This window comes from Coregonus lavaretus (genome assembly GCF_964263955.1).
Source record: "Coregonus lavaretus genome assembly, contig: HAP1_SCAFFOLD_3413, whole genome shotgun sequence".
Classification (NCBI taxonomy): Eukaryota; Metazoa; Chordata; class Actinopteri; order Salmoniformes; family Salmonidae; genus Coregonus; species Coregonus lavaretus.
The window spans coordinates 45889-63629 of NW_028163773.1; the positions used below are offsets into that span (position 1 = coordinate 45889).

Genomic DNA, 17741 nt, shown 5'->3' on the forward strand with positions numbered 1-17741 from the left:
GTATTGATTGGGTGAAGTTTGTGAATTATTTTGACTGTTGTAGACAAACACATATGAACTCATTGACAACATGTGGAAGTGCCCGTTCTGTATATAAAGTAGGGTAGAGATTGAGGTAACCCGTCCTGCAAGTACAGGGAACTTTATGTTCCACCCGCTGATCTTATTTTCGGAAGGGCTAGGGAGGGGCGAGGGAGGGGTATACTATGTGGGGTATGCACTGGAACAGACCACATGGGAAGTGTTTATGTGTATACGATATGTGTATGCATTCAGGTATCCATATCACGTAGACTGTGGTCCATATATACAGTGGGGAAAAAAAGTATTTAGTCAGCCACCAATTGTGCAAGTTCTCCCACTTAAAAAGATGAGAGAGGCCTGTAATTTTCATCATAGGTACACGTCAACTATGACAGACAAATTGAGAAAGAAAAATCCAGAAAATCACATTGTAGGATTTTTAATGAATTTATTTGCAAATTATGGTGGAAAATAAGTATTTGGTCACCTACAAACAAGCAAGATTTCTGGCTCTCACAGACCTGTAACTTCTTCTTTAAGAGGCTCCTCTGTCCTCCACTCGTTACCTGTATTAATGACACCTGTTTGAACTTGTTATCAGTATAAAAGACACCTGTCCACAACCTCAAACAGTCACACTCCAAACTCCACTATGGCCAAGACCAAAGAGCTGTCAAAGGACACCAGAAACAAAATTGTAGACCTGCACCAGGCTGGGAAGACTGAATCTGCAATAGGTAAGCAGCTTGGTTTGAAGAAATCAACTGTGGGAGCAATTATTAGGAAATGGAAGACATACAAGACCACTGATAATATCCCTCTATCTGGGGCTCCACGCAAGATCTCACCCCGTGGGGTCAAAATGATCAAAAGAACGGTGAGCAAAAATCCCAGAACCACACGGGGGGACCTAGTGAATGACCTGCAGAGAGCTGGGACCAAAGTAACAAAGCCTACCATCAGTAACACACTACGCCGCCAGGGACTCAAATCCTGCAGTGCCAGACGTGTCCCCCTGCTTAAGCCAGTACATGTCCAAGCCCGTCTGAAGTTTGCTAGAGTGCATTTGGATGATCCAGAAGAGGATTGGGAGAATGTCATATGGTCAGATGAAACCAAAATATAACTTTTTGGAAAAAACTCAACTCGTCATGTTTGGAGGACAAAGAATGCTGAGTTGCATCCAAAGAACACCATACCTACTGTGAAGCATGGGGGTAGAAACATCATGCTTTGGGACTGTTTTTCTGCAAAGGGACCAGGACGACTGATCCGTGTAAAGGAAAGAATGAATGGGGCCATGTATCGTGAGATTTTGAGTGAAAACCTCCTTCCATCAGCAAGGGCATTGAAGATGAAACGTGGCTGGGTCTTTCAGCATGACAATGATCCCAAACACACCGCCGGGCAACAAAGGAGTGGCTTCGTAAGAAGGTCCTGGAGTGGCCTAGCCAGTCTCCAGATCTCAACCCCATAGAAAATCTTTGGAGGGAGTTGAAAGTCCATGTTGCCCAGCGACAGCCCCAAAACATCACTGCTCTAGAGGAGATATGCATGGAGGAATGGGCCAAAATACCAGCAACAGTGTGTGAAAACCTTGTGAAGACTTACAGAAAACGTTTGACCTGTGTCATTGCCAACAAAGGGTATATAACAAAGTATTGAGAAACGTTTGTTATTGACCAAATACTTATTTTCCACCATAATTAGCAAATAAATTCATAAAAAATCCTACAATGTGATTTTCTGGATTTTTTCTTCTCATTTTGTCTGTCATAGTTGACGTGTACCTATGATGAAAATTACAGGCCTCTCTCATCTTTTTAAGTGGGAGAACTTGCACAATGTATGTGTTTCTATTTATTCAGGTGTCCATACGTGTGTTTGTTTGTGTGTTGTTTATGTTTCCATTCATAGTATGTGTTCACTTGTGTTTCCTGTTAGAGATATTTTGAAGAACATTGTGTATTGGTTCTCAACAAGTGTTGAGGAAGCCCAAAAAAGTTTGAGAAGAACCCATTCTCAAATGATCCAATTGATGCTATAACATCTTCAGTTAATAATGTCTTCAGTAAGTCAATGGCCCTCTGTGATGTTGCTCTGAAAGTAGATCCATTCTGCTGTTATAACTGAAAACAGATGTAGTGTTCTGTTCTTTCTCCCTCAGCATGTGGTGGCCTGTATTTATTCCCTTGGCGGTTCTCAGAGCAGTTTGGAACACTAGCGTTAGCATTAGCTTGTTGGGAACAATAGCTTAAAATGTTCTGCCCTCACAAGGCTTGATTGCCATAGGAAAATGGGATGATACATTGTGGGATGATACTTTAGCAACAATCTTCGGCCACAATTTGGTGAAATAAACTGGTTCAGTCTGTTCCAGTGATGTGCGGTGAGGTCGTTGGCTGGGTCGACACTGGCTATTATCAAAACCAGATTTACTCACAAATTAACCTTGATGATAGCCAACAACCAGAGTGACATTGGCTATTAACCGAAATTGACAAACAATTTTCACCAAATGTAGGCCTAAATACCAATGTAGCCAAGATACACAAGCGATAGCCTCTGATGGCTGTATAATTTATATCATCTGACAAAATGGCATCATCTCAGCTCAGCCATAGACCGATGTGGTATTACAACCAATAGGTGGTATTAAAACACCAATATATGCACACATTTTATCAAAATAGTTTGCAACGCAATGGATTTATAATTTCCTTTCACAATGGATTTACAATTCTTCCAATACACCGCGCAAACATGCACACACACACACACACATATTATTTGAAATATTATACACACACACATACAGGTAACTGCCAAAATAAAGGAAACACCAACATGAAAAGTGTCTTAATGGGCCGTTGGGCCACCACGAGCCAGAACAGCTTCAATCAAATCAAATTGTATTGAAAACAACAGGTGTGAATACAACAGGTGTAGACCTTACTGTGAAATGCTTACTTACAAGCCCTTAACCAACAATGCAGTTTTAAGAAAATAGAGTTAAGAAAATATTTACTAAATAAACTAAAGTAACATTTAAAAAAAAGTTACACAATAAAATAACAATAACGAGGCTATATACAGGCGGTACCGGTACCGAGTCAATGTGTGGGGGTATAGGTTAGTCAGTCGAGGTAATTTGTACATGTAGGTAGGGGTAAAGTGACTATGCATAGATAATAAACAGCGAGTAGCAGCAGTGTAAAAACAAAGGGGGGGGGTGTCAATGCAAATAGTTCAGGTTGCCATTTATTTAATTGTTCAGCAGTCTTATGGCTTGGGGGTAGAAGCTGTTAAGGAGCCTTTTGGACCTAGACTTGGCGCTCCGGTACCGCTTGCCATGCGGTAGCAGAGAGAACAGTCTATGTCTTGGGTGACTGGAGTCTTTGAAAAAAATCAGCTCCTTTGTCTTGCTCACGTTGAGGGAGAGGTTGTTGTCTTGGCACCACATTGCCAGGTCTCTGACCTCATCCCTATAGGCTGTTTCATCGTTGTCGGTGATCAGGCCTATCACTGTTGTGTCATCAGCAAACTTAATGATGGTGTTGGAGTCGTGCTTGGCCAGGCAGTCATGGGTGAACAGGGAGTACAGAAGGGGCCTAAGCACGCATCCCTAAGGGGCCCCCGTGTTGAGGATCAGCGTGGCAGATGTGTTGTTGCCTACCCTTACCACCTGGTGGCAGCCTGTAAGGAAGTCCAGGATCCAGTTGCAGAGAGAGGTGTTTAGTCCCATGGTCCTTAGCTTAGTGATGAGCTTTGTGGGCACTATGATGTTGAACGCGAAGCTGTAGTCAATGAACAGCATTCTCACAAAGGGGTTATTTTTGTCCAGGTGGGAAAGGGCCGTGTGGAGTGCGATTGAGATTGCATCATCTGTGGATCTGTTGGGGCGGTATGCGAATTGGAGTTGGTCTAGGGTTTCCGGGATGATGGTGTTGATGTGAGCCATGACCAGCCTTTCAAAGCACCTCGTGGCTACTGACGTGAGTGCTACAGGGTGTTAGTCATTTAGGCAGGTTACCTTTGTTTTCTTGGGCACAGGGACTATGGTGGTCTGTTTGAAACATGTAGGTATTACAGACTCGGTCAGGGAGAGTTTGAAAATGTCAGTGAAGACACTTTATCCGCGCATTATCTGAGTACACGTCCTGGTAATCCATCTGGCTCCACGGACTTGCGAATGTTGACCTGTTTAAAGGTCTTGCTCACATCGGCTACAGAGAGCGTGATCACACAGCCGTCCGGAACAGCTGGTGCTCTAATGCATGCTTCAGTGTTGCTTGCCTCGAAGCGAGCATAAAAAGCATTTAGCCCGTCTGGTAGGCTCTCGTCACTGGGCAGCTCGCAGCTGGGTTTCCCTTTGTAGTCCGTAATAGTTTGCAAGCCCTGCCACATCCGACGAGCGTCAGAGCCGGTGTAGTAGGACTCAATCTTAGTCCTGTATTGATGCTTTGCCTGTTTTATGGTTCATCTGAGGGCAGAGCGGGATTTCTTATAAGTGTCCGGATTAGTGTCCAGCTCCTTGAAAGAGGCAGCTATAGCCTTTAGCTCAGTGAGGATGTGTCCTGTAATCCATGGCTTCTGGTTGGGATATGTACGTACGGTCACTGTGGGGACGTCATCATCGATGCACTTATTGATGAAGCCGGTGCCTGAGGTGGTATAATCCTCAATGTAATTGGATGAATCCCGGAACATATTGCAGTCTGTGCTAGCAAAACAGTCCTGTAGCGTAGCATCCGCGTCATCTGACCACTTCCGTATTGAGCGAGTCACTGGTACTTCCTGCTTTAGTTTTTGCAGGAATCAGAAGGATAGAATTATGGTCAGATTTGCCAAATGGAGGGCGAGAGAGAGCTTTGTATGCTTCTCTGTGTGTGGAGTAAAGGTGGTCTAGTGTTCTTTTTCCTCTGGTTTGACATGTGAAATGCTGGTAGAAATTAGGAAAAATAGATTTATTTGCCTGCATTAAAGTCCCCGGCCACTAGGAGCACCGCTTCTGGATGAGCATTTTCTTGTTTGCCTATGGCCTTATACAGCTCATTGAGTGCGGTCTTAGTGCCAGCATCGGTTTGTGGTGGTAAATAGACGGCTACGAAAAATATTGATGAAAACTCTCTTGGTAGATAGTGTGGTCTACAACTTCTCATGAGGTACTCTACCTCTGGTGAGCAATACTTCTTCCACTCGTGTGTCATCAACGGAAACGTCCCTAATAACATTACCAACTAGCTTGGTTAGCTCGGACTCGCATAATAGTTGTTGCCTGTGTAGGCCTATTGGATATTTGTTATATCATTATTTATTGAGATTCTTGTCTCGCATTGAATCTCTGCTAGATAGCTCCATGCCAATAATTTGTTTAACATAGTAACGTCGAATGAATAGAATTATTAAAATTAACGACTGGGTCAAAACATGAGAAAATAACTAACGACTAGCCCGCTTGGGTAGCAACTTCAGAATGCAAAAACAAATGTACTCATTAAAATAATAAGATTTTTTTTTCATATTTCTATAAATATATTGGCAACCGTTTTATAAAAGTAATAATGCCCTTAAAGCCTGTAATTATCGTGTGACAACTCTCCCCAAGGGCTGTATCCAGGCCCTTGGCTTCACCTCGGGCCTCACAAGCTGACTACACCGTGCACGTGCATATGTCCACGTGCGCCATCGAGCACATGTTGGTTTTGTCCATCCACACCAGACACGATCAGGATATGCAGGTTGAAACATCAAAATGAACTCAGAACCAACTATATTCATTTGGGGACAGGTCGAAACACTTGAAACATTCATGGACATTTAGCTAGCTAGCTTGCTGTTGCTAGCTTGCTGTTGCTAGCTAATTTGTCCTCGGATATAAACATTGGATTGTTAATTTACCTGAAATGCACAAGGTCCTTTTTTTTCTGGATCTTTGTAGAATTTTTACCCATTCTGAGTTACACAAAATCGTGTGTTCTCTAGTCCGACAATTAATCCACAGATAAAAGGGGAAACCTAGATAGTTTCTAGTCATCTCTCCTCCTTCAGTCTTCTTCTTCTTTGGACTTTATATGAAGGTTGGCAACCAACTTTAAGGTGCATTACCACCACCAACTGGACTGGAGTGTGAACCTCAGTTCAGCTTTCAATCACCCACTTGGGTATATGCTCCTAAAAACCAATGAGGAGATGGGAGAGATGGGACTTGCAGCGCGTCAAGCGTCAAAAATAGAACCAAGTTCTATTTTAGCGCCTGGCTATGCAGACGCTCGCGAGCAGTTTGGATTAAATTATTGAATAACATGTATGTGTACATTTATTTTGCAACGCTTGCACACGCAAAGTGGGCGGTATGGTCAGCATGTCAGAACAGCCCTTGTTGGGAGTTGCCACATGATAATTCCAGGGTTCTCAGGCATTATTGCTTAATTAAGTACACAAATTGTTAAACTACGTCAGGAATTTTATAGAAGCTGATTCTATAAAAAGTGACATCTTTCACAAGCATCTGTTTCCAATTACATCTTAGTAAATGTTGACTATTAAAATAGAAAAGGGCATCCACCATCTATTTACTTTTTCTTCTGTTGTCTGAGTGAAGCTAAAACGACCAAGACCGCTCATTAGTTAGACACACAAGTGAGCATGAAAGATCAAAGCAAGATTATTGGTATTTGTTGTGACAAGTGGATTAGATTAGATGACAATGACATCTCAGCGGACGTGTAAACTCCTCTCCTTCCCTGCATAGATGAACCATGCTAGTCTAGACTATTGTTTGTTTTGATGATCACGTTATGCACAATGAATGACGGGGCTGAGAGATGTTTTCTTTGTTAGAAAATACAGTCTACTTTGGGGCCTTTGATATGGTCATGACAAATTCATTAGACTAATATAATGACTAAGATAAACTACAATAGACTATAGTAATCAAATAAATAGATAACAGCACATCATTTAATTACAAATGATAATGTTACAATACAAATGTTAGAGGACACACAGATCACTCTCTGTAGCCATCTTATTTGAAGTCCCAAAACTACCGTCACTTAGGTTCTGTAGATCTGCAAAGTGCACAATCTGGTCTGCTGCTGGCTAATCAGCAAGTATTAAGAATTACACTATCAGCTTGTTAGGCTAAATCTGCTCATCCACCAGTGGCCTATATTGTGGGAGTTTTTATAACCACTGATCTGTAGTCCTCCAGTGTAGTTTATGCCTGCAGGGATGGAGGCAGGTCACGTCAATGCTTTCCCTGTACTGTCTGGTACCATTACAGCCGCATGCCAATATGCAACATGCATAAATGCAATGGTCTTTGTGCTCAGTTCCAACCAACAGTTGAACTAGTGTACTCCCAAGATAAGCGTCATGTTCATGTCATGCAACTGACTTTTTCAAAAGCTCCCAGTCCCATGACAATGAGACATGCCTGGTTAAATAAATGATACAAGAAATTTAGAAATATAACCACTTATTTTCTGACTTTTGGTGAGTGTGTGTCAGTGATCCAAGTGGTTCCCTTCTAACACTGCTCCATGGCAAGATTACAATATTTAAATGAGACTTCCCTGGTGAAATAAAGGATTATTTAAAGGGTAAATATAATGTATCTTCACAGAGCTTATCTGTGAACTCTGGTGACTGACTGCTCTGTGTTCCTGTAGGGATGGAGTTCCCTGTGGACGGCCTGGCCAGCGTGACCCAAGAGGTCCTGGAGAGATCAGCCCAGGACTACATGAACAGCATCCTCCACAACAATCCAGACTCACCCGAACACCTCACCCTCGCCAACAACATACAGGTAAACACAATCCACACAGGTAAAGGAGCTTTGACTGCATTTGATGGCCAAATATCTGTCATTGAATCTGCCTTGGCTAGATTTACATTAACGCCTTCCAGTTCTACATTTGTTCAAGGTCCGTTTTGCCACATTAAACTACATTACATTTATATTGTGAAATCTGCCCCCTTTCTTAGGAAATAGCCTCTTTGATTAAATTAAAATGTACAACTTCCCTAGCATTTTTCTACTGTATGCTAAATTACACCCCAATAGATTAAATTGTTGAATTTTGACCTTGTGCTCCTGTCCTCACCCAGGTGCCCATTGGTCTTTCCAATGTGGGTTTCGTCCCTCTGTATGGAGGCTACCTGAGACAGAAGGTCCTTGCCCTGTTCTCCCCACAGGACCAGTTTACAGGTGACTGACTGAGTCACATTGTCTTATGAGGAAACTGTTGATGATGTTGACACAAAATGGAGACTGCTCATGGATAAACTGGGCTGTTTTGGTTTAATCCATGGTCTGTTCAAATCTCCCCTCCCCCTACCTAAGGCTAGTGTAATGCCACAGTGTATTTTGTGCCTTCAGGAACTATAAAATGAATCATGAAAATGTTTACCAATTGTAGCGGTTATTTATTTAAAAGCGGTACATATAGTATGTTTCCATTGATCAACCTTCAGATATTTCTACAACTTGATTGGACTCCACCTGTGGTAAATTCAATTGATTTGACATGATTTGGAAAGGCACACCCCTGTCTATATAAGGTCCCACAGTTGACAGTGCATGTCAGAGCAAAAACCAAGCCATGATGTTGTAGGAATTGTCTGTAGAGCTCTGAGACAGGATTGTGTCCAAAAAATGTCTGCAGCATTGAAGGTCCCCAAGAACACAGTGGTCTCCATCATTCTTAAATGGAAGAAGTTTCGAACCACCAAGACTCTTCCTGAGCAATTGAGCAATCGAGGGAGAAAGGCCTTGGTCAGAGAGGTGACCAAGAACCTGATGGTCACTCTGACAGAGCTCTAGAGTTCCTCTGTGGAGATGGGAGAACCTTCCAGAAGGATAACCATCTCTGCACCTAAAGGACTCTCAGACCATGAGAAACATGAATGCTAAGCGTCACGTCTGGAGGAAACCAGGCACCGCTCATCACCTGGCCAATACCATCCCTACGGTGAAGAATGGTGGTGGCAGTTTCATGCTGTGAGGATGTTTTTCAGCGGAAGGGTCTGGGAGACTAGTCAGGATCGAGGGAAAGATGAACGGAGCAAAGTACAGAGAGATCCTTGATGAAAACCTGCTCCAGAGAGCTCAGGACCTCAGACTGTTGCGAAGGTTCACCTTCCAACAGGACAACGACCCTAAGCACACAGCCAAGAGAACGCAGGAGTGGCTTCGTGGACACGTCTCTGAATGTCCTTGAGTGGCCCAGCCAGAGCCTGGACTTGAACCCGATCTAACATCTCTGGAGATACCTGAAAATAGCTGTGCAGCGACTCTCCCCATCCAACCTGACAGAGCTTGAGAGGATCTGCAGAGAAGAATGGGAGAGACTCCCCAAATACAGATGTGCCAACCTTGTAGCGTCATACCCAAGAAGAATCGAGGCTGTAATCGCTGCCAAAGGTGGTTCAACAAAGTACTGAGTAAAGGGTCTGAATACTTATGTAAATATGATATTTCCTGTTTTGTTTTTTTATACAATGTGGAAAACGTGAAGGGGTCTGAATCCTTTCCGAATGCACTGTATGTAATTGTTGTGTGTGTTATCTCTCTCAGCGGTGGGGCTGTACCTGTTGGATCGATGGTGGTCACTGGAGGACATCCTAAAAACAGCAGACCCTGCCAGAGATGGATGTGTGGAGGTACTATCTTTGAAAACTATTTCAGCTGTATGTGTAGTAATACACCACCTGGTTGTCGAGAAATAGCATGTGTATGAATTCTCACTATTGTTGCAGAAGTTATTATACAGCAGCAAAAGCAATTGTGAAATTAGACGCATCCAAGAGAGACAATAGGTATATATTTTTGGGTTTCTTTTTTAAATATATTTTACAAGAATGAGACAGTATTGGGTCAATGAATTGAATGAGAGACACACAGGGGTGCTGACTGATGTGGTTGTGGTTTCCTCTATAGGTGGAGACTCTAGGGGAGAGGATAGTTCTGTACATTTTGAACCGTGTGGTGTACAGAGCCATGGAAATGAGTTCAGACGAACTACCTTTCCTCTGCCACGGGGAGAGCGACAACGCCAAGATCCTCTGGAAAGACGGACAGGCAGTCGGCTTCTACTCAGTCAAACCTTCAGGTAAGGAACCTGGCATTGACATGGTAGATAAAGGTAATGATGCTCAATTCTCATCACACATCAGTTATTATGGAGTAGAGCTGTGTTCAAGAGCTGTGTTCAAAACAAAGATAGTTCCTAACTCACAAAGCCAATGAACATTTTCGCATAGACGTTTATATGTATTGTATGCTCTCCAATGTATATATACTTGAACACAAATATAAACGCAACATGCCATAATTTCAACAATTTTATTGAGTTACAGTTCATATGAGGAAATCAGTCAATTTAAATAAATTCATTAGGCTCTTATCTATGGATTTCACATGACTGGGAATACAAATATGCATCTGTTGGTCACAGATACCTTAAAAAAAATTGTCCTCACAATGGGCCTCAGGATCTCGTCACGGTATTTCTGCAATTGTGTTCATTGTCTGTAGCTTATGCCTGCCCATACCATAACCCCACGGCCATCATGGGGCGCTCTGTTCAAAACGTTGACATCAGCAAACCACTCGCCCACACGATGCCATACACCCAGTCTGCGGTTGTGAGGCCGGTTGGATGTACTGCAAAATTCTCTAAAATGACGTTGGAGGCGGCTTATGGTATAAAAATGAACATTCAATTCTCTGGAATCAGCTCTGGTAGACATTCCTGCAGTCCGCATGCCAATTGCACACTCCCTCAAAACTTGTGACATTGGGTTGTGTGACAAAACTGCACATTTTAGAGTGGCCTTTTATTGTCCCCAGCACAAAGTGCACCTGTGTAATGATCATGCTGTTTAATCAGCTTCTTGATATGCCACACCTGTCAGGTGGATGGATTATCTTGGCAAAGGAGAAATGCTCACTAACAGGGATGTAAACGAATTTGTGCACAAAATTGTATACGGTTGAAGTCGGAAGTTTACATACACCTTAGCCAAATACATTTAAACTCAGTTTTTCCCAATTCCTGACATTTAATCCTAGTAACAATTCCCTGTCTTAGGTCAGTTAGGATCACCACTTTATTTTAAGAATGTGAAATGTCAGAATAATAGTAGAGAGTGATTTATTTAGGCTTTTATTTCTTTCATCACATTCCCAGTGGGTCAGAAGTTTACATACACTCAATTAGTATTTGGTAGCATTGCCTTTAAATTGTTTAACTTGGGTCAAATGTTTCGGTTAGCCTTCCAGAAGCTTCCCACAATAAGTTGGGAGAATTTTGGCCCATTCCTCCTGACAGAGCTGGTGTAACTGAGTCAGGTTTGTAGGCCTCCTTGCGCGCACACACTTTTTCAGTTCTGTCCACAAAATGTCTATAGGATTGAGTTCAGGGCTTTGTGATGGCCACTCCAATACCTTGACTTTGTTGTCCTTAAGCCATTTTGCCACAACTTTGGAAGTATGCTTGGGGTCATTGTCCATTTGGAAGACCCATTTGCGACCAAGCTTTAACTTCCTGACTGATGTCTTGAGATGTTGCTTCAATATAGCCACATCATTTTCCTTCATCATGATGCCATCTATTTTGTGAAGTGCACCAGTCCCTCCTGCAGCAAAGCACCCCCACAGCATGATGCTGCCACCCCCGTGCTTCACGGTTTGGATGGTGTTCTTCGGCTTGCACGCGCCGTCCTTTTTCCTCCACACATAACAATGGTCATTATGGCCAAACAGTTCTATTTTTGTTTCATCAGACCAGAGGACATTTCTTCAAAAAGTACGATCTTTGTCCCCATGTGCAGTTGCAAACCGTAGTCTGGCTTTTTTATGGCGGTTTTGGAGCAGTGGCTTCTTCCTTGCTGAGCGGCCTTTCAGGTTATGTCGATATCGGACTCATTTTACTGTGGATATAGATACTTTTGTACCTGTTTCCTCCAGCATCTTCACAAGGTCCTTTGCTGTTGTTCTGGGATTGATTTGCACTTTTCGCACCAAATTACGTTAATCTCTAGGAGACAGAACGCGTCTCCTTCCTGAGCGGTATGATGGCTGCGTGGTCCCATGGTGTTTATACTTGCGTACTATTGTTTGTACAGATGAACGTGGTACCTTCAGGCATTTGGAAATTGTTCCCAAGGATGAACCAGACTTGTTGAGGTCTACAATTTATTTTCTGAGGTCTTGGCTGATTTATTTAGATTTTCCCATGATGTCAAGCAAAGAGGCACTGAGTTTGAAGGTAGGCCTTGAAATACATCCACAGGTACACCTCCAATTGACTCAAATGATGTCAATTAGCCTATCAGAAACTTCTAAAGCCATGACATCATTTTCTGGAATTTTCCAAGCTGTTTAAAGGCACAGTCAACTTATGACCCACTGGAATTGTGATACAGTGAATTATAAGTGAATTAATCTGTCTATAAACAATTGTTGGAAAAATTACTTGTGTCATCCACAAAGTAGATGTCCTAACCGACTTGCCAAAATTATAGTTTGTTAACAAGAAATTTGTGGAGTGGTTGAAAAACGAGTTTTAATGACTCCTACCTAAGTGTATGTAAACTTCCGACTTCAACTGTACATGTGTCTGAGTATCTTCTGTTGTCATGCGTCTCCATATGTTTTCCTATTTTCCCTATAGGCAGCTTGTGCAGTACCTTCTTAACACAGTGCTATCAGCTTCCTATCATGGACTCCATATTCGTCAGGAAGTGTCACCGCGGCAATGGCCTGGGCCTTCAAATGCTGGAGAACTTTGTTGACTGTTTCAAAGAGGACTGCCTTGGGTTGAGATACCCCCTTTCAAAAGCTATGTACAAAGGTAATCAATGTTCACACAGGGAAATACAAGGGTGGTTGAAAGATCTCAAAACATTCCTTATACTCTCCTAATCTGCAGCCATCAGCCTACCAGTCCACAACCCTAACAACTTCTTATTGTTTTCCAGTGTGTGGGAAGTACCTGAGCCTGTACCCGGCCGACAGAGACCTGCTGTGGGAGGTGGAGAGTGTTGGAGGACCCAGCCAGAGGACTAACATAGCCAACAAGATCCAGGCTATGGGCCTGAGTGGTATGTTTATCTCAAGTTTAAAATGGCAGACGTGCACATCCCTTCTGTCTAGATTGCTGTACTTAGGGTGCTAGAATGACACGTCACTGTACGTCTTGAACGGAGACGATTCTCACTAAAATGATGGAATTGTGACTTCTTCCCTCAGCCTTATCCAAGTACCTCTCCTTTACGGAGCACTCTGTGTTGAACCCTGTGGTGGCTGAAAATGAGGGGGTCATGGAGGAAGTGACATCACGCATACAGGAACAGGAAGCCATGGAGTACACCGTTGAAATTGTGGTATGTTTTTTAATGTAACAATAGATTTAATGTAAAGAATATATATAACATGTTATGTGACAAATAATCTGTATATTGTTCAATATTTTAGTTTTGTATTACTTACTTATAGTATGTACAATTTAATGTTGTTTATTGTAAGGGTAGGTGTGAGGTGTGACCCAGGTGCGGTGCAGGATAGACAGTAGGCAGTAGGCAGAGATGGTGAAAACAAGGATCTTTACTGGTGGTCCCGAAGCCAGGTTACAAAACAGCGGACTTAACATGATAAAAGAATGGTGGCGCAAATAAGTCTCCAAAAACAGGCTGACAGCCAAAATACGAAATAGTAACTACGACTGAAATAATAAAGAAACAGGGAGAACACTTCTCGATTACCTGTACATACTTCTCCGATCAGACACTGATTAGTACTGCTGAGCATAGAGAAAGTAGCAGAGAAAACTGAGCAAGGGAACACAGGGAAGTGAGGGCATAAATACATAGGTGAACAGGTAGACACAGGTGACACCAATAGGATAATGATTAGTCCAGACTGTGAGTAAGGAGGTGCCTAAGGTTGTCGGAGGATGACACCTAGTGGGTTGCTCCGGAACCGCGGCACCCTCCTGTAACAGTTTATTGTTTTGCTTACGTAATAACATTTACTTTGTTTATAGGAGGAAGTTACACTGGTCAAAGTGACAAAAGGCAAGTATTGGTTGTTTCATGTGCTGGATCTTGGTAATAACTTCTAACGTATGTTCACTGAAACTACACAGAGTTTCTCCTCCTAACATCATTTTTGATTATGTTTCCAGAGAAGGAAGAAACGCCAGTTACAACCCGAGGCAGGAGCAGTGGCCTCAAATGTAAGAATATCTCAGAGGAAAGCAAAGCAGAGAAAGCCATCAGGTAACAGAGAATGTGAATACTTCTTTGTTTCAAATGTTCATGGAATACAGTAAAACACATGAACAGTTAAATAGCTATTGCCTAAATTAAGGTCATTCACTTTGGCATATCTGTGTGGTGTAGGATTGAGGATATTGAAGCAGAGGTGGATACTCCAAAAGAGAAGCCAGTTTCAGAGCATCAGCAAGAGAATGAAAAATGTGTTCCTGTAGTTGAGTCCGACAAAGAGGAGTTAGCTGAGGTATGTATACGATTCATACGATTCATAAACAATTAATCAATGTTTTTCAAATGTCCAGAAGTAAGGAGGCTTAAGTGACACACGCTCTTTAAAAACATTTTTTTTGGGGACAGGATAACGTTGACACAGCCACGGAGGACACAGCAATTGAGCTTGATAATGTGTCCTCAGAGATCAAGGAGGTGGAGGAGGCAGAGGAGGTTCCAATGGAGGTGACAGGAACCAATGAAGACAAAGAAGAGAACAAAGAAGAAACAGCTGAAGAACCCTCGAAGGAGGAAACGAAAAGAAGAGGCAGACCAAGATCCACTTGTCTCACAAAACCTGCTGAGGTTGAGGAGGAGACAGTGAAAGAGGAGCAGCCAGCAGTTGAGGAACCTGCTGAGGAAGAGGAGAAGATCTCGCCAGCTGAGGAGGAAGAGGCAGCTCCAGTGGTAGAAACACGAGTCTTGAGGAGAGGAAGAAAAAGCATTCCAGCTACCCCTACACCAAAATGCAAGTCCACAAGAAGAGGCAAACAGCCTGAGGAAGAGGAGGAGGCGGAAGAGCCAGAGGAGGAAGAGGCAGCCGAGGAAGAAGAAGAGGCACCAGTAGTGGAAGCAAAAGTTCTGAGGAGAGGAAGGAGAGCTGCCCCTGCTCCTGTCCCTGCCACACCTAGACGCAAATCCACTCCAACTGTTGTTGAAGAGGAAGAGGCAGAAAAAACAGATGAAATGACAGAGGAGGAAGTAGATGGCAAAGTCCAGGAAAAAGCTGTTGAGAAAGAGAAGGCCACAACAACAACAAGCCAAGAGGAACAGGAAGTGGAGGCAGAGAGCCTTGAGGATGGAACAGAGGAGGAGAAGGAGGAGGAGGAAGAAAAGATTGAGGATATCGGCGTGGAATGTGTTGCAGATAAAGTGGTAGAAAAGCCAGTTGAGGAACCTGCAGAGGAAGAGGAGAAGATCTCACCACCAGAGGAGGAAAATGAGGAAGAGGAGGCTGCAGTTGTCGAAACAAGAGTTTTGAGGATAGGAAGAAAAAGGGTTCCAGCTACTCCAAGTCCGAAACGCAAGTCCACAAAAAGAGGCAAACAAGCCGAGGTAGAGAAGGAGGAGGAACAGGCAGCTGTGGAACAAAAGGCACCAGTAGTGGAAACCAGAGTTATGTGGAGAGGAAGCAGAGGCAAATTTTCTGCCCCTGCCACACCCAGACGCAAATCCACACGAGCATGCAAACAACCTGAGAAAGAGGAAGTGGAGGCAGAAAAGGTAGAGGATGAAAAGATGGAGGAGGCGGCTGAACCTGTTCAGGAATCTGTGGAGGAAAAGATGGATGAGGGAAAAGCAGTGGACAAAGCAACAGTTGCAACAGTGGAAAGTGTGGAGGAAGAGGAAAAGGTGGAGGAAGAGAAGGAAGCGGAGACAGCAGAAGTAGAAATGTTTGAGGAAACTGAAGCTGCAACAGTGGGGAGTGTGGAGGAAGAAAATGTGGAGAAGGAAGCAAACCCCACAGAGGAAGAAAAGGTGGAGGAACCAACAACTGAAGAAGAGGAACAAGTGGAGGAAGAGAAGACAGAGGTGGAAGGAGAAGAGGAAACAGTTATGGAAATAGCTGTAGAAAAACTAACAATGGTAGTTGAAGAGGCAGAAAAAGTGGAGGAAGAGAAAGAGGAAATTGCTGCAGATGAAGTGTTACAAAAGCCAGTTAAGGAACCTACCAAAAGGGAGATAACCTCACCACCTGAGGAAGAGGAGAAGACTTCACAACCCGAGGAAGAGGAAAAAACCTCACCACCTGAGGAAGAGGAGAAGACCTCACCACCTGAAGAAGAAGAAGAGGCTCCAGTTGTAGAAACAAGGTTTCCTGCTGCTCACCCGACTCCGAAACGCAACTCCACAAGAAGAGGTAAACAGCCTGAGGAAGAAGAGAAGGTGGAGGAGCCAGAGGAGGAAGAGGCAGCTAAGGAAGAAGAGGCACCAGTAGTGGAAGCAATAACTGAGAAAGAGGAAAAAGTGGAGGAAGAGAAGAAAGAGGTGGAAGCAGAAGAAGAAACGGTAGAGAAACTAGCAGAGGTAATTGAAGAGGCAGAAAAAGTGGAGGGGGAAGCAACAGCAGTGGAGAATGTAGCAGATGAAGCAGTAGAAAAACCAGATGAGGAAGAAGAGAAGACTTCACCACCTGAGGAGGAGGAAGAGGAGGCTTCAGTTGTAGAAACAAGAGTCCTGAGAAGAGGAAGAAAAAGTGTTCCAGTTACTCCACCAAAACGCAAGTCCACACGAAAAGGCAAACAACCCGAGGAAGAGGTGAAAGTGGAGGCGCCAGATGAGGAAGAGGCAGCTGAGGAAGAAGAGGCACCAGTAGTTTTGAGGAAAGGAAGAAAATCTGCCCCTGCCAAACCTAGATGCAAATCCAAACGAGGCCGAAAACAACCTGAGGAAGAGGAACCTGTGCTGGATTCTGTGGAGAAAAGGGTAGAGAGAGAAAAACCAGTGGAGGAAACAGCAGCAATAGAGGAGGAAGAAAACGTGGAGGAAGAAAAAACAGTGGAGAAGGAAAAGGCAGAGGAGGAAGCAGCTGTAATAGTGGAAGAAGAAATGCTGGCTGAAGAGGAAACTGAAACTGAACCAGTGGGAGAGGAGAGTGTTGCAGAAGAAAAGGTGGAGGAGGAAGCAACACCTGAGGAAGAGGAAAAGGTGGAGGAAGAGAAGGAAGCGGAGATAGTTGAAGAAGAAAAAATGGAGGAAGCTGAAGCTGCAGTTTCAGCTGAAACTATTACTGTGGAAGAAAAGGTGGAGGAGGAAGCAAAAACCATAGAGGAAGAAAAGGAGGAGGAAGAAAAAATTGAGGGAGAGATGGAGGAAACTGAAGCTGCAGCTGAACCGGAATCAGCGGAAGAGGAGAGTGTTGCAGAAGAAAAGGTGGAGGAGGTAGCAACAACTGAGGAAGAGGAAAAGGTGGAGGAAGTGAAGGAAACGGAGATAGTGGAAGAAGAAAAAATGGAGGAAGCTGAAGCTGCAGTTTCAGCTGAAACTATTACTGTGGGAGAAAAGGTGGAGGAGGAAGAAAAAACCATAGAGGAAGAAAAGGAGGAGGAAGCAACAATTGAGGAAGAGGAAAAAGTGGACGAAGAGAAGAAAGAGGAAACAGTTATTGAAATAGCTATTGAAAAACTAGCAGAGGAAGCTGCTATGGTAGAAGAGGCAGA

The 17741-nt window shown here is 43.4% G+C and overlaps 1 protein-coding gene across 1 annotated transcript in view; it reads left to right on the plus strand.

The window, feature by feature from the left end:
- The window catches only part of LOC311117787 (uncharacterized protein), a gene marked incomplete at its 3' end in the record, with an annotated part of 34714 nt that extends 16987 nt beyond the window's left edge, over positions 1–17727 (plus strand). Inside the window, exons 2-12 of the mRNA XM_084192701.1 lie at positions 7701–7837; positions 8140–8239; positions 9608–9693; positions 9971–10142; positions 12708–12887; positions 13015–13137; positions 13286–13419; positions 14079–14109; positions 14220–14313; positions 14437–14554; positions 14668–17727. Coding sequence (XP_084048827.1) covers positions 7703–7837; positions 8140–8239; positions 9608–9693; positions 9971–10142; positions 12708–12887; positions 13015–13137; positions 13286–13419; positions 14079–14109; positions 14220–14313; positions 14437–14554; positions 14668–17727 — 4233 coding nt within the window. The remainder of the gene's footprint in view (positions 1–7700; positions 7838–8139; positions 8240–9607; positions 9694–9970; positions 10143–12707; positions 12888–13014; positions 13138–13285; positions 13420–14078; positions 14110–14219; positions 14314–14436; positions 14555–14667) is intronic.
- Between the last annotated feature and the right edge of the window lie 14 nt (positions 17728–17741).